Raw genomic sequence first — 18,274 nt, 5'->3', positions numbered from 1 at the left:
TGCGGGAAATGCATACTGCGAGGAGTCAGGAGAAAACTCTCCTCTTCTCTTTTCATCCACATCTGCCCCTCTTGCTCCCTCTTCCTCCTACTCCTCGTGCCCTTGCGCCCTGCACCTTGCATCTCCTCTCTCGCTCTTCCTCTTGTCTCGGCATAACTCGAACATCGGCCGTTCCGCGAGGCTAGACGTCTAGAGAAAAAGAGAGATAAAGAGTGAGGTCGCGGAGGTTCTGGTGGCGCGACGGAGGAGCTGCTCGCTGCTCGAGTCATGCACTCAAGCCAGCCCAGTTCAGTTAGTCGAGCTGCAGTGGTAGCGTGGCCGGTGCGAGTCAGAACCGCTGGGTGGTCGAGATCCGATGGCCTTTGATCGGCCGCCTGCCTTTCCGTGGTCCAGCACGTGCGCGCCAAGGCGCCGCCAACGCACGCCGTTACCCCGCTGAGGGTACCAGGGGTATCGGACGTACTGTGTGCGATCGTGATTTCGGCCGGGACACCTCGACCGGCGAGAACCGCGTCGCGGTCGAGCCGGAGGCTGCGGGGTCGCGTGAGGAGAGCGAGAGAGAACCGGTGACGAGAGAGCGCGTTTAGTCGGTTCGCAGGAGTCGGGCAGGTCGGTCGATTCGCTCTCGACCCACCACCGATCAGCTGTTCGCCGCCGCTCGCTCCGGCGACGGTCCGACGATCGACCGTCCACACGTGCGCGCGTTCCCGACTCCTGACTCGAATCAGCCGGCAGCAGCAGCTGACATCATACGGTGCCGCTGCCGATGTTCGAGCGTCGATTTTCACCAACGGCAAACAGTTTCTGACGTTTCTATCAGCGGACAAATCGTGCTCGCGCGCGGGGACCACACGACGTGTCAATCAGGGATCATCCAGCCCAGAATTAATTATCTAGCCTAGAATTAATTACCGAACCATCCAGTCATCACTCGAGTGCGTTAGTTGAAAACGTGCGTGCGAATCTCGCGTCGTTTCGTCGTCGCGTTATCGGAGAAATCGGTCCTTTCCACTCAAACTGTCGATTCGCGAGTTCGGCGCACGTCTGTAACCGTAAACGTTAAAAGGAATCGGTGAAGGACAAAGATTTTCAAAGTGATGAATCACATTGTCGCTCTCGTCGTTGTGGATATGCGACCGTCGTGAAAGGTCGCGCGTAACCGCTCGAGTCAATCCGGGCGTGAAGCCGATGAGAAATCGTCCAATTTGCAGCCTTGCGGCGAGCCACTGAACGAGCCGGAAGAAGAGAAAAAGGCAGCGAGTTCGAATTCCTTTTGACGACGTGCGTTAGATCGATCTACGATTAGCACAGTAAGTAGGGGCATTCCTTGCATTCGTTCCTGTGTCTCGTCTGCCGGTCTCGACGACGAGCGGATATAGCCGTGAATAAATCGTCAAATGTGCAGTGGGTCTTTGTAAGGACGTGCGAATGCTCAAGCGACACGATAAAGCATGTGAAAACATTTTTTTTTGTCCATTGATCGATCGAGCGAATCCTTAAAGCTTTCTTTTTGACTCGGAAGAAAGAACAGGAAACTCCTGACTGCCGCGGCCGCTTGCCGACGTTCGGAGGAGGGTTTTTCCGATTTCCAAAGAAGTTCTCTATCGGATCTCCGGAGGTTTGTGCGTGGCTTTTCTGGGCTTTGACGCGAGTAAAATCAAATGCAAGAGTATTTCCGCGGAGTTTCCCGACCGCCCGAAGTGCACCGCAGCCTTGCTTTTCAAGTAACTTTCCTGAATTCCAGCGAAAATGTGAAAACGTCAGCCGTCCATTAAAGCGACAGAAAATTCCTGTTAGGAAACATAATATATTGCGAAACAATAATAACCGTATCTCGCGGGAAACACGTTTAACCAATTAAAACCAGCGTTGATATGTAAAATAGCACGACCAAAACAAAATTAGAATCCATTTACTGACTTCATACGTTGAACGTTAATAAATAATGATTGAGTAGTTCAGTTTAGCTGCTGGTACATGTAACAGGGGTGATCTGAGATTTATCGGAAAAGTGTCACGAACTACGGAGATATTTCCGGTTGTATCCACGGAATATTTCCAAAAATCACAGGAAAACGTCAATATCGCCCGTATGCGACCATCGTGTAGCTTTTACGGAGAAACTCCGACCATTCGGATAAGGAATATTGAAACGACTATAATGGCACTCGATAATGTGCATACCGTAGATATTCTAACGCTTATCGCGGCGAACGGCCTGTTTTACGACGACAGAAAATTACCCGGTAGCATTTCTCGCCTATTATCGTACGATCGTTTTAACACGCGTGCTCAAACGTTGGCACGGATCGTTACCGCGCGGATTTCGATGAACGTTTCTGAATAACAGATTTTGTTGCTCGGACTTTTTTCCTCGGCATATGAGCGCGTGGCAAAATATTTGTGGCCGCCGAAACGACGTCCGGTCGACCTTCTCCTCGTTCGGATTCCCGGACGAATTTAATACAGCTGATATGTTTTGCACGTCAGGCGACTGGAAGTACGCGATACGTTCCGCCTCGCATCCGTTCACGCAATCGTTGGTAAATGGATCAATCATAAGAGCGCCGGTTGATTCGTGCCAGGATCGAACGATATAACGCGGAAAGGATCTCTGAGGAGGGTATCGCGCTCTGAAAGATGTCCGTCGGTCCTATATCGATTTACCATTATACGAGATTATTTTGCCTATGTATTGGTACGTTTGCATTGCAGTGAAGAAGTTTATGCAGTTGAGAAAACGATTCGTGGAGATCGGTATTCACTAACAGCACGATCGCTCGCTTATCTTCTTAAATAAATAAATTTAAAATTAGTTCGTAACAAACCGCAAAATTGTAGAGAAAAGGAAGTCGTTTTTAGTATGATAATATCATTTCCATGGAGCAAAATGCACATCTGGTGCATTCTTTCTCATTAATTATCCGGCGGCGTCACTCGTCAGATGTGTGGCATATCAAAATGATAAACGATCATTTATTGTATAATAGGTAGTTATTTCTTAGAAATATTCCTTATATTCAAAATATATTTCGAATGATTATCATCATATATCTTTTGATAAATATAGATATTTGAAATAACGACGGAGTGTCTGCAATTCTATTTACTTGTCACTGGAATTTCCTGAAAGTAACTTTTAACCTTTTATGTACTTTTAACTAAAAACAGCCAATAAATGTTTTATTGTACTTTTTACTCCCGACTGCTGTCAACCGAAGGTTGTATTCCATATTTTTCCATTCATTCTAGAGAATTTATTTTTAAGTATAACTTCTTCCTGTTATTATTATTTGATTTATTATTTCGTTACTATTTTACATTTCTGACGCAATGTCAACGAGTAAAAGAATGAATAAAAATGAAATACCTTTGTAAAAATTCCTTTTAGATTCACACGATAAACATTTCCCAGACTTAATCCGTATTACAAATATTGATTCTATCGTGCTGCAACTGCAATGCAAGCAGTAGACTAAGAACGATAAGATAACGTACTTTAAGCCGATTAACGCACTACTGGTTAATATTTCGACTGGTGCACTCTAGGATTAAAGAATTTTGTTATCAGTCGATAGCGCATTTCTTCTCTCGTGGCCATATAGAAACATTCATCATGATTATTCTCTCTCTCTCTCTTTAATGTAATACGTCACGGAATAATTATTTATTTAATCAGTTGACCCGAAAGTTTTATCTGAAAATTAAAACATCTTTTTTCTGAGAGGATAGAAGCGGTAAGAAAGTAGATTGACAGTAGGAAGACATAAATATCGACGCAAGTATAATATGATGATGAGAAATACGAGGAAACAAATTATCTCGGGAATGCAAAGAATCTTAATGTTATGACAGCACTCGCACAAAAAGTAGAATGCTAATCATCATAATATCGCAATCAATGTCTATGCTAGTCGACAAATGCTAGGCAAATTCTTATCGTTATTAAATTTACGAGGTTAATTATGGTCAGTGATAATTAAAGGAGATATGACTGCTTTGTTTACGGGACCGTAAAGCCGTTGGTTGATTAAAAGCAAGAGACGCTCTGCTAAAAACGACTTACTCAAACGCTCACTTTTAATTAGTTCTGACATTGGGACTGACACGTCTCCGTACATTCAAGTATCTTCATCGTCACGTATGCGCGTGCTACGCCAAGTGTCCTTTCCGATGGCCAAAGTCGAGAAGTAAGCAAGAGGACCCATAGTATATCGACGCGGAATTCGAATGAGAGTCGCAGGTGTGACGCGAATATCTCGGGGGTTTAATCGATGAAAGTGGATTGGCGGCTGGTGCATAGTCCGGAGTACACTTCATTTCAACGATTGAAAGTGTCGCGAAAGCTTCGCAATCCAATTTTTAACGTTTTGTTGGAAACGCTTCGTACAAAGTTGAAATCACAATTGTTTCACAAGGCAATTACATAACTCTCTCTCTCTCTCTCTCGTTTCTGGGAAATAAACATCACTTTAGTACATCTCGATATTTCTACATTATGAAATGAAACAATTCTTTTTTTCAACGAAGGAGAAGTTGCTAATTAAAATGAGCACTGCAGCTTTCCACATTAAGACAAAACAAAATTATTGCTTAATCAACGAGGTATAAAACAGAATAAATAGTATTTTTATATAACAGCATTCAAAATAATTTCCGATAAAATGAGTACGCTTATATCTGTATGTATGTGTAAAATTAATTAAAGGTTGTCTATTTCTCGATGCGATTAATTTTGGAAGGTCGCATAGCTGGACTTACGTTCTCGGGCGATTAAGTTTAAGTATAGGAATTACGTGAGCTGGCAGTGAGACCGATGAGACCAATACTTTCGCGAGGTATTTCCCGGAGGATGCTCACGGTGCTCACATAGATAATTTAGTTGAAAAAGAAGGCTATTTCCGATCGGAGTTGGATTTGTCCTATTATCACCAACGCTAAATGAATACCCAATAGAAATCTACTTTGTACTAATAATGTTACCAGCGAGATCACATTACAAGACGGTTATCAATAAAAGCACTTTTTGCAGAATACCGCTCACCGCTAAATTTCCGTCATGTATGAAGATTAAAGATGGAAATAAAATAATATTCTATGACACATTCAGACAGCTCTCTGTGACATATTTGAATTTATAATCTCAATTCTTTATCATTTTTTCACAACGAGAATAAAGATTCTCGAATGTCAAGTAATATGGCCAAATTTCCTGGTTATTAACATAAAATGATTCCGACATAAATCCAGATTTTCATCACATATTGAAAGCGAAATATATCAATATCATTATATTTACATAATGTTCCGCGCAACTGATTAATGGTAGATAATATTGATACAGACATTATTAATCACTCATAACATATGCGAAGGTGTGCATAATTTAGTAGGGCTAAAACTTCATAATGCGTATAATGAGCTATTCGTTGATTTGAAGAAAGAAAGAAAATTTGAACCGATACGATAAATTGACATTTAAGTGACCTATTGTTTAACGCCGAATTCGATAAAAATCCACAATTAAAATATCACAATGTCGCTTTTGCTCTCGCCACGTGTCTTTGATTCACTAATATAATTTTTGTTTTACCTATTCCATATTCATAGTTTTTATCTACGATTGCAAGTATGTATAATAATTGCGCATTCTCACTGAATATTTATAAGAGATCGAAATAGCGCAAAATCTTTATATAAACATGATTGTCATTAGTATTTAATGCGTTAATAATTATTTATAGGAGAAATTATTAATGCATTATTTAAAAAAATTTGAAGCAAAGATATATGATACACAAATATTATTGCGCGAAATTTCTTCACATCGATAAATGTAGATTGGCAATCGTTTCGCATGTCGTTGTTTAATGATAATAGAAGCGTTAATGCGATTTGCGCACATCACAATGACGGTTAAACGGGAGGCAAAACGGAAAGAAACTCAATTAAATGCAGAATGAGAGACGCATGTATAATGCGCGTTTCACGGGGAGAATAACGCGCGACGCGCGATTTGACAGTAGAATGCCATTTCGGAGCTCGCGATTCACGGGGATTAATTGAAGCCGCATTTCCACGCTAGGTAAAAAGCCGCGAGCATAATGCATCTCGCGCCGTGGAGCAAAAGAGATATTGGCCATACCGCGTTCGAAACTCTCGTGCAGCGCATTCCCATGGCGTATGTACCGGCATATATAGGAAATTCCACAAAATTCTAAGCCATTCGCTCGATTGTGCGATCCGCGTGGGACGCAACGCCGCGGCGCCGGCTGCATTGAGATGGGAGACGCGGCAAACGAATTGTCCGGCTCGATTGTCCGTTTCATGAATATCGTCGTTGAAAGTTTATGGAACTTCTTCGGTTAGTTATTCGTATGTATCCATGCGGACGATATTTGAATATATGCGGGAGTAACCGAGACGTAATTAGGCATGGCATAATAATCCCGATGTAGTTGTTAAGCCGTGTTTGACTTGTGTTTAATGCTGTTCTAACATTCTGTACGCCATTATCGGTATACTCGCAAGAAAATCATCTATTTTAACGCAAAAAGTAAATTTGAGCAACAGAAAAAAATATACAAGATAGGAAATTGAGCATGGTGATTAGAAACACGCGATTAGTTCTTTTTCTTGCTATTCTTTATATCGAAAGAACCAAGAAAATATTGTTCCTTCCTTTTTATGTTATCGCGAATCTTCATCATAAATCTCGAATATATATACATCATGAAATCGGTGAAATAAATTCAGTATATATCGATACACATTTATGGGAGCCGGAAGTATTACGTTTTTGTGAAAAAGCATGATCTCATCGAGGAATCATCCGTCAAACGAAATTCGGGCGAGGTCGAGAGACGTTAAAAATCCGTTTCCATAATCAATCCCTTGTGTCCGACGTATCGCGGGTTAAAATAAACTGCTGCACACAAAAGTGCCGTCGATTTATCACATAAAATGAAAATTCGTAAAAGCGGCCAACTATGAGTATCCAATTTTAGATATTCTCTAAATAAATACGGAATGTGGAAATGTGTTATTGGTGAAATTCGATAGTGACTGTATTTAATGTCAAACCTACGCTATGACATATAACTCCGGGTTAAATGGATCTCGATTTGGTATTATAGCTGCAAATACATTGAAAATTCTGTGAAATGCGGAGGATCGGATCGCGATTATATTAACCGAATAGAGACTGATGAATATGCATGTTTTCAAAAATTGAATACATTAACATATTCATGGTAAACTATTCTTGTTAGCTAACGATAATTATAACGATAACCGAACGGAATTTCTTGTAAGCGTTAACGTGACACAGTTGTTTCTTAATAGAGATTTATATTTTAATTTCAGTTTTAATTTTATAATTCATAAAATTTTCCCCTGATATTTCAATAATAACGAATATTTTTGTAATAACGTATTTCTCTTTAACTCTCTTGCCTATTTTATTTCAACTAAAATTAAATCAATGTAAAAATTAATGTATTTCAATTGTTGCGTATTCTTTGATGCTAGCACAATCGTGAACAAACTAAATATTTTTTACGGTACAACGTGCCGGTGATGCAAGTAGTCGCAAATGCGTTAAGACCGATAAGCCGGCATAAGAATTGGGTTCTATGGGGCGTATAACTAGGTACTGCTAATCCAAACGAATCGGCCTGTGCAAGTAAATGGGTCAGCAAAGCTCGCTTTTTTTTCTAACAATAGAGCGAGTAAGCCTCCAGAGATTCCACGGGGAGTAAATTGCGCGCCGGTTCGCCATAAGGCAAAACTTGGAGCTTAAAAACGAGGCGCGCGAGCTCGCGAGTTTATAACGAAAATCTTGCGTCATTGTTACGCCGTGATCCTTTGATCTCGATTTGTACGATTCGCGTGATCAGCAAACATGTAAAACGTGTCACGTTCATCGCCGGGCGAAAAATGTGTCAGGCATATATACATTCGCTATGAAGAGAGGACGGTTACAATACATTCAATATCATCCGGAACCAATTCCCGTGCTCGTTATAGATATGTCCATGAAAATCGGTCTACAAAAGTATCCCAATATCAGCGTATTAAAGCCATAAAATCGTCTCTAAATCCCCTACCTGTTTGCGTATTATATCCACAAAACCTGAAAATATCGCGATAACAATGCACTACGTTTACAAAGCCGAACTTTAACATGTTGCGATATAATCCTTTTGCAATAATGCCGTAATCGATTAATTGCGTAAATCCTCCGCTCATAAAATTTAATGATCCACTTTTACTTGAAAGCAGATACAAACGTGGCAGGTTTAATCGTCATTTAAGTGTCAATGTTACGCTGCTTGATGCCGTCATCTACTCTTGTTCTTGAAATGTCTTGTTTGATGTTTTATTGTTGATTTCTGACATAATTACTCTAAATTACCCCAAAATGAACGTCTCGCATATGCAAGACCGTTATGCGAAGCGACACATGCATCTCAACCGAACATAATCGTTCCATTGTTACACTTTACTGAGTGTGCGTGAGTGAATGTGATGACAATATGTGCGCTGAATACGACAACAATACGTGCACTCTAACGTGTACAGGTGCATACTCAAAAGCGAATTAAAAATAAAAGTGAGGAAATAGCAGTACATAAAACACTAACAGTTCTGTATATTTTTGTTACAATCATGTTATAAAATATTTAACTTTTTCACGAAGACGAGGACAGAGAACTTCATCCTTTTAATCATTCAACTTTTTAATCATTTTACTCGAAAATACGTATCGTGTATAAATTCTGAAACTTTTTTAAAAGAGCTAATTCGGTTTCTCTCTTTATCAATTTTCAACATTTACGCCATTAAAAAATAAATTTTTAAAGACAGAAGAGAGAAGATTGCATTATACATAAAATGTTTTTTTCTCTCTAACTAATACCACTTGGGGTCATATTGTTACTCATAAGCGGCGGAGCGTTTAATATGCGGAACGTTTAATGCGCTATGACGAGGAGGTTGTACGTCCCAGCGGCGCAAATTCGCAGTTATAAATTGCCGGAGGAGCCGCGGCGGGCATATTTCCGTACTATGTGAAAGGCGTTCTGTTCATTTCAACTCGTTACCTCCAGCTTTCAAGCTCGGCTTGCGATGCAGCTTTACCAGAGGAAAAGTCAAATCTCGTCAAGTGAGTTACATAGCGAGTATACAGAATCATCGCAGACCAATATTACAAATAAATTATGGTACTTTATCTTCATAGAAAACGGGTGTCCATTAGAGAAGAAAGAAAAAGGGATTAAAATAGAAAACTACGAGCGGAGAGAGTTAAACGGTTAAAAGTCAGAAAAGATATATGTCGCCAAGTCTATAATAAGTAAGAAGTTCCATACCTATGTATAATTGAAGCTTAAAATCGCTCTTTTCGTATCTCTTTCAACACTAGATAACGTCAACAATAAAATGTACTATGTAAAATTGAATGCATAAACAAATTGGTTTTACTCTTCTCCTTCCGGCCTCCGGATTTCATAGTTTTCGAATGGGAGGCAATTAAAAGTTTATCACCGTGCCATTTTTGCGCGGTCAGTAGATATGCATGCAGTCGCTAGAGATTGCATGCATATCTACTGATCCCGTCCTGTAAAAATAATGTATTTCTAGAAGTTTTAAAATACTATCTCGCGTGAATAATTTCAACGTTTACATAGTAAAATTATAAAATTACAGAAATATGAAGATACAAGTCCCTCACTATATATGCAAAATAAATTCCCTTCAGCCATTCGTTTATTTAGTTTAAGGAAAAATGCGGTCGATCGGAGACACTCCATATACACCGATTTGATTGTTACGACAGTGCCAATAACGGCAATAATAGTTTTTCGTTGGACCATGAAACTCTATTGTCGCGCGATGCCGAGGCGAACGCACGAACTCGCGTTGCAGAGCACCGGAATGCCGGAACTGCATTGGCCCCCGCGCCGAACAAACGGACATTGCGCACTGAAATGGCAGAAAGTCGGAGACGTATAAAAAGGATAGGATATACTATCCGCCGGAAACGAGAAATAGTAAAAGCTTTTTAGTATTCAATAAAAATATTGCAAGAACACGTACCGTAAAAAGGCGAGCTTTTGGCTTGTAACTACATAACAAAATTCCGTCATTAAATTAAAGTGGACCTTGCACGAATATATATTTTTCTTAACTCAAAAATTCTTAATGAATATTAAAAAGTTGCTGCTAATGACTGCTGCTCTCGAAACTCCGCTCGAAGAGAAATCGTGGCACCAAATTCGTCAGAGTCATTAAAATTCTCGAAGTCCTTAAAGTCCATCGTCAGAATTAATATCCAATATTTAAGAATCCTTTATATATATATTTTGCAAGATATACTTTTTTTGCCGTTATGTAGATTAAAGTATATTTCTTAATTCATCTTATCATAATCTCGTAGAATACAAAAGAGGCGCGATTAGTAAAAGATTAAAGAGATTATTCACCATTAAGATATCGTAGAGTAATTATGTAAAAAAAAAGTGTAATCTTTACAATGAAGCATATATTATGTGTACACTTTTAACTTTTAACACAACTATATGGTTGAAGAAAAGACTAGCTTTTCTTGAAGCGTTATTTAATGCGTCGTCGTATCCGAGTTACCTAACTAATAGATACAGCCGTAAAAGGTCGGAAGGCGTAATTATGAACATCACTTATAGAATTGCAATTATGAAAAAAGAATTATAAATCAACTATAATTTGTTGTAACGAAGTAGATATTCAATGTACATTTTAACAGGAATATGCGATGAATAAAAGACTGGGTTTTCTTATTAAATGCGCATCGTTTGAATTCAATTAATCACTTAAATGTTTGTACAACGACAAATGATCATACTCGAAAGCTATAATTATGAATTCAATTCCAAACAGAACGTTAATTCACTTAGCGAATTGCATGCGTAAGTGAATTAACAAACATTCATGAAATATGCAATCACAGATTATACATAGATATACACTAAAATATCGTATATCAAATCTAATTTTATGTTTACGATTAATCATCAGAATATTACATAAACCATATGTTCTTTTTTAATTAGCATGTCTTAATTTTCATGCGTCCATTATAACGTTTTTATAAGAGATTACTTAGGTTCGAAAATAATAGTCACGAAATCTATAGTAATATGCGAAAATGACGCGAATGGGGGTAAAAGATAAAAATCCTATTAAAAAATATAATCCTATTAAATAATTAAACGAATATAAATCTTTTATGTAACATATGATATCATAGCAATTACGTATAACGTTCTAACCACGACAAAAAACGCTATTTCAATTAAAACTACCTGGTTAAGTTATTATCCGCTAAGCATAATTCATATAATACAAAGAACTATATATTTTGTACACGTCGCGCTGTTTTCGAAACATTTATCGCCATATTGCGGAACCGTAGTTGCTAATGCGTCTACACTGTATTGATTACCAAAGTGTTTATAACTATATGTGCTATCTTAATTAGGTTTAGGTATTTCGCGATTAGAGGATTCTACTGCATATTACGAACTTCGTCTGCGCCAGTAAAGCAAGATGCGGCGTCAATATTGATTTATGTTCAATTCGATTCGCCTTTCGATAGAACATGATAAATTGAGGTCGAGAAACGAAGGCACAATCATACGTAAAGCAAACAGCATAAGACAGAAAATCTATACCGCACAGTTCGGCGAATATATAATTTCCTTTCTTTCTGATTATCACAAATAACAACTTTCCCGATTTCCGATTTCCTTCAAATGAATAACGCGCATTGCATCGTAACACATTTATAATATAGCATAAATATTATACTGGCCGAAGTCGAATATTCATATTGTTTTGGGATATTTTAGAATATTTTTCGCCTAACATATCGTACTGCAAAAAAAGTTTTATAAGAAAGATGAAGTATCGTTTCTCTTTGTTTAACAAATATAATGTAATTCATAGGCATTGCCAATTTAATTTCGCAAAGAAGATTCCAAAATAAAACTGAATTAACAGTCAAATAAGAGCAGTCTTTCTCTGTCGAAATATCGTACATTAATAAAAATTAAGAAGAGTTGGCATTGTGGGGTCCGTTACAGCCCGCTCATCCAAGGCCATTATTCGCGTCGATGGCACAACCTCGTCAAAGACAGTCGGGTCAGGTCGTTCCCTCGACTCGCCATGCCATTTGGCAAATTGAGAAAAGCTATAGCAATCGAAAGCGAACCTTGACATGCACTCTTTTTTCCACCGGCGTATCTTGTATTTTTGAGAGGCGCATACATCTCGACTTGAATGCTTTTTGCATCGCGGTCGACCGCATTGCCCGATGGGGAGGTTTCTTAAAATAGATTCCAGTGCTAACTAGAAGTTGATTCGAACACGTACGCACACATGTACGTATCGAGTGATGCATACAATGGCATCGCAGGTTTCTCTTTCTCTAGACAAGATTTAGCTTTATGAAATGGACATGTGCGCGCATCTGTACCATCGGCTACCATCCGTTGCTGCTGCATCAAAAGCTACGTCTCTCCATTGTAATTTAAATAAAGAGTACTAATTAATTAAGCATTACCAAAACAATAAAATAATGTAAAAGTATGAGCTAATTCTGGTCAAAGAGAAAGATAAAGAGAAAAAGAGACAGACCGAAATATAATTTAATTTAAAATTTTTACGGTTCTTATAAAAGAATTTAAAAAAATGAGAAAAGTATAGAACTTGATAAAAATATTTTTAACTAAAATATAATACTTTTTTAAAACATGATATAATTTTAAAACAAATGATAATCTCGCATCTGCAACTTTGCATTATGTTGCCGGATAATTCACACTTCTTGGATATTAGAATCACAATATCCTACTGATGTGCATTCCGCTCCTATATCATATTTTCTTTCTCTTTTTATCTCGCACCTCCTCGCATTTTCCATTTTATCTTTATTCCTAACTCTTCGCTTTACCATTTTGTACAACCATTGAGAAGCAGGGTGCTTCGTAGAACATTTCTCATTGGTGGTCTTCTCTTATCTATTGCTACCGTCGCTTCTTTCACACAGCTTCAAGCAGCTTTTGCTTGAAGAAAAGCATGCACCTTGTTAAGTCGAACCGCGCGCAAGAAGAGCTTGATGCACCGCGTCCGCTATTTTTACGTATCTTTTCCGACGTCTTTCCTGACGCCTGGTTTATTTGCCCGTCACGTTGACGCGCAATTATTACGAACGCGCTACGTGATTTAATATGCGACCGTACTTCGTCGCACTTTAGATTGACGCGATAAAATTTCCGGCAATTTGTTTTTCTTCCGTCGAATGAATACGGATGGACGCGATTGGCGCATCGCGCGGCGAAACGTGGCGGAAATTGCATTATTTTCGACCATTGCTTGGACAAATATAAAACGAGCGCACGCTCAATAAAACTTATGCCATAAGAGTCGTATATCACGATATTTTATAATTGCGACAGAAATAATTTATCAATCGTCAATAGATCAATTGTCAATAGATAAATAAAATTTTATTTCGAGTTATTTTTTATTAGTACATCGTTTCAGATGGCTTTCCACTTTGACTTAATAAACTAATTTTTTTTATTACGCGACTCTTTTATCTTTCATTCCTAAAACTAGTAAGAATACATAATTTTAGTAATGTAGGGCCCCAGGAAAAAGTATCTAAATATGTTTACATTCAGTTTTACAGTCTAAAAGTTTTCAATTTTATATAAAAGAAATCGGTTTAACTGTAGAAAAACACGAGTCATAAATTTGTCAATCACTGAATAACTTTATACAAAATTATGAAGTTGTCTATAAAAAAAATCACATAGATTTTTATATTTTTATTCTGAAATGTTTAAAACGTTGGATAAGCAAAGGTTATCGACCTAGCAATGACCATTTAATGATCGACTGATTTTGTATGCCTTACGAGACGTGATCGGAATTGACGAAGTTACTCCGACGTAGATTGCCTGCTCTGCCCATCAGCTGTGGTTCCTAACAATTTCGGTAACACAATTTGATCCCGAGGCACGAGAACGAATTTGATTTATGTCATGTGCGTAAAGCATGAGATAACATTGCACTTTCGGTGCAGTCAGCGTCATGCCCGCGCGTTTAAATTCGCGATATCAATATTTGTTAGTATGCAAGAAGAACGAGCAGGCGCGCCGGTTTGCGTGCCAATAGTGAAAATCCGCCGTTGATGCACCATCATGCTTTCGCACACTCGTACGCGGGAGAAAATATTTATTGCCGTTCGCGATTTTCGCGTCGTCGCGAAGTGCCGAGATATTTCGCGGTGAACTGAATGTATGTGCGACATCACGACGGTGAGAAAACGCATTATCGGCATTGCTGTATCAGGTGTCACGTCGAACGAGCTGTCGATACCAACGGCGATCGGCATCACGCGTAATTGACCATTAGATCGGCTCCCTATAACTTTCTTCCCAAACGTCTATTTTCGAGATGTACATGTAATATGTTACAGAAAACCTACATTATATTTTATAGAAATAAGATCGAACTGTCAGATCAAACCGTCTCTTATTTCAAATTAAAAAATCATTGAACTTCACCAAACATTTATCTTTATTTAATAGTTCAAAAATAAAGAGTTCAGAATATTACGGAATTTCGTCATATACAACATATTCTATAATAAACGCAATTCGTGAATGGATCGATCTTGAGTCAAACAAGCGCAAATAATTAAAAGTCTGAAATTAAAAATAATATTTATTTATCTACATTCTCGAAACTTAATTTTGCAAAATCTCATATTTTAATATATTCTTGTGAAATATTCTTGGAAAATATGAAAGGCATGCCGTGATATATTCATTGTTGTGTCGAATCACCGTGCTACATACGAAACGTCGGCCGTCGCTACGAATATTTCCATAATAATATGTACGCGCGGATAGTGAAAACCGCTTCACCGATATATTGCGACGTGCCGCGCTGTTACTCCAATTCCAATTTTTCTTTGACGACTTTGATGTATTCCGTAAAGTATTATAGTTATCTCTGCGCTATATCCGTAGTATTTCTTTTAAAAAATCAAAGAAGAAATAATGCTCAATTGAATCTTGGCAAAAGGAAAACGGTCTCTCGATAGATAGATAGATAGGTTCAAGTCAAATCTCCTCGAATTGAAAACCCTGTATCCCTGTATATCATTAAAAAAAAGACGGAGTAACTTCCACGAAAGTTCGCGAGTTCTGTCCGGAGTATAGCTTGTGTTCGCAGCAAGTGTTTGAGAAAGACAATACTACAATGAAGAATTTGTTGCAGGGAGGGCGAGGGCGGCGGCGGCGGCGGCGGTGGCGGCCGTTCTGTGACCGGCTCCGTTGGCGGCGGTGGCGGAGGCGGCGGCGGCGGCGGTCGTCGGGCACCGAGCCTACGGCTGGTGAACGGAAGGGCGACCACGGGGGTGAGTTTGCACACCAGCAGCACCGAATCCGTGCGCTCTCCCCATCACCAGCAGGTCGGCAACAACAACAACAACTGCCACGCCGGTAACAACCCCGCCGCGAACAATCATCCACGGCTCAACAAAGATGACAGCATCAAGATCAGCATCGAGAACACCAACACGTGCACGGACAGTCTCGTCACTGCTCTAGACGACGAGACCCTGCTCATCACCGATTTCCTGGGCGACACAGGTAAGTCAACGAATCGGCGATCAAAGAGATCTGCTCTTTAAAAGATTCGTAAATACGATAGTTTTGATCTTCCTTCGAGCACACTGAGAATGTTAGAATGTTTTGCGCATTGGGGATATTTATCTATATTACCATCACCATACATTATTAATTCGCATACGTAAAATGTGCATGATTACTCGATTAAAACATGCAAACTGTTTCTACTGATTAAACAGCTCATTGTCATAAAATGTAAATACGATAATTGTTTCAAAGTTAGATTAATTCAATTAATTACGACGATACACAGATTATAGCTTTCATGCAGCGCGACTGAATGGATTCACAGCATTTCATGAAATCCATGTGGATATTAAAAGAGAATCCACATTTAAATACGCTATTCAAAGTAAAAGTATTTTTTATTGTTTATATTGCTTTTGTATTTTTTGTAAAAGTCTTGATAACAGTACCTGTCATCGCTCGTACCGTAATGCAAATATCGATGTCGTACATAAGTATTACGTTCAAATAAACGAACGGTTTATTTGAGATATTTGCATAAAATGCAAGACGTAACGTCTACGACCATTATAAATTCCAATTGAACTTACGATCCTCGCAAACTTCTCGGAGGAATATAAAGAATGCGAGTAAAAATGACGACTTTAATGAGATCCGCCGTAATAAAGCGATACAATCCTAACGACGACGGGAATGAATTGTTCGACGAATTGCATTGCGCGCTGTGTCACCGTAACATCAAGCTTACCCGTAATGTCCACGTTATGTGAATCTCGGCTCACGACACGGAAGTGACTAGACATGAAATTACAGGCTGAATTTTCTAATTGGTCGAAGTATTGGCTTCAGTATACTCATTTTTTAACTATATCGCGTAAATAGGCCACTGAATCGAATCAAAACGCTCATAAATGTCGGATTAAACCCGTTTCTCGCAGGTGTACACGAATGCGATTGTCGCACTGTGGTGTTCGCGGTGAAATGTCATAAATCATTGATCGGACCTGTGACACGCGTTCATACATGTGTGTAACGAGCGGGTTGTCCATCGGGTACAACGTACAAATGGTGCGATGTGCTTGCTGTAACGCGATGCAGCTAATGGTGATGGAAAAAGGAACGCTGTTTTATACGGAAATAACTGAAATGCGAAATAACATTACGAGGATACAAATAATATCAAAGCGAAAATTTATGTGCAATGGAATACGGCAAATGTCGCGAGACCCTGAAAGAAAGAGGGAGGAAGAGAGAGAGAGAGAGAGAAAGAGAATCTAAATATTGCAGGACATGTGTTCTTCGCAAATGTATAATGCAGCGTAATATATTTCGTGAGAAAGGATTACCATATTCAAAGTTGTTTCGGGATAAGACTATTTAAAATAAGAATAATTCAACACGCTTGTATAAATTAGCAGCAGGCGATAATAAATGAAATTTTTAGCAACGTATTTATGCGAATTTATAAATGCAAATTCAACTGTATCTTTCGCATCAAAATATAATCATTATAGGCATCTCCTCGTCTTTCTGGTTTGGATGCATCATATAATGCTCACCGCATACGAACGCAGTAGATTTTTCGCGAAAATTGAAAATATACGATAATAAATTGGATACTGGAATATAAAAAACCTCTGACACATTTCGCGCGAACATAGGTGCTCCCTGAACCCATGTTCAAGCGTATCCATTAAAATAATATAAACCTCAATTAATTTGCAGTTTCGCTGACGATAGCATATATTCTTATGTAAATAATTCGAAGGAAATAATATAGTATGATCGTAGCCTACAATTTGTAATTACATATCACAGTAATACAAATTCGAATCATTCCGGACGCAAATCTTTATAACACAGAATACATTACAGAATTTATAAATATGGCTAATACGAATTTGAATATTTTCCATAAAAATTGAATCTTTTTTGTTGCTCACGATTAAAACGCAGCAACGCTATTCTGTCCATTCGACTCGAACATCATACGGTACAACGTGACGAGCGCAATAAATCGCGATATTGGATCTCTTACGCCACTGCGATTCGTATCGGCAGGAATCATGGTAGAGCGTCCGGGGATTAGCGCGTATATACCAACATATGGAAAAAAAGAATCTGGCATATGTACCCGTCCGTCCGGCTAAAACCGGTCAGTGGATACGCATCTCTTCTCGCGCTTCTTCGTCCTTGTTCCGTTACTTAAGCGAATCTTGCGCGGTATATATCTGCTTTTCGACCGGGTTAACGCGATACTGTTTTATCTCGTTCTCGTCCGCGAACTCGTCATGGCGATGAACGTCGACGAAGGAGGTGGATCTGTTTTCGTGGCGCAAGAGAAGCCGCTCTTGCAGCAAAGTGCCATGTCCTCGCAAAACGGTTTGAAATCGAACAATATTGGTTCCTGGTCAGGATCGTACGAGGAGTTTATCTCAAGTTGGACATTATGGAGCACGGTTCACGGGACTTTTCGAAAATCGCGTACATCCGGTGAGTGTTGCTAAATCGTATCGTTTATGCGATTGTCAATAACCATTGACTTTGTCGGCACTTATTTCGAA

The 18,274-nt window shown here is 38.9% G+C and overlaps 1 protein-coding gene across 12 annotated transcripts in view; it reads left to right on the top strand.

Moving 5' to 3' along the window:
• Ih (hyperpolarization activated cyclic nucleotide gated potassium channel Ih) overlaps nt 1–18,274 on the top strand; it is a 135,704-nt gene that overhangs the window by 52,028 nt on the left and 65,402 nt on the right. For 11 of the 12 annotated variants that reach the window (XR_011717588.1, XM_071700679.1, XM_071700680.1 and 8 more), the window contains exon 4: nt 15,331–15,704. Coding sequence is in view for 11 of the 12 variants with exons in the window: in XM_071700679.1 (XP_071556780.1) it covers nt 15,331–15,704 (374 nt within the window). In the remaining variant the exon portion in view is untranslated. Of the gene's footprint in view, nt 1–15,330; nt 15,705–17,986; nt 18,204–18,274 lie in introns of those variants that run through there. The other variant, XM_071700690.1, reaches the window with a different exon arrangement.

This window comes from Temnothorax nylanderi, unplaced genomic scaffold, assembly GCF_030848795.1.
Source record: "Temnothorax nylanderi isolate EJ_2023f unplaced genomic scaffold, tnyl_v1.0 TNYL_tig0023_pilon, whole genome shotgun sequence".
NCBI classification, from domain to species: domain Eukaryota; kingdom Metazoa; phylum Arthropoda; class Insecta; order Hymenoptera; family Formicidae; genus Temnothorax; species Temnothorax nylanderi.
The sequence above is the reverse complement of the archived record's forward strand: the minus strand, read 5'-3'. Positions and strand labels throughout refer to the sequence as shown.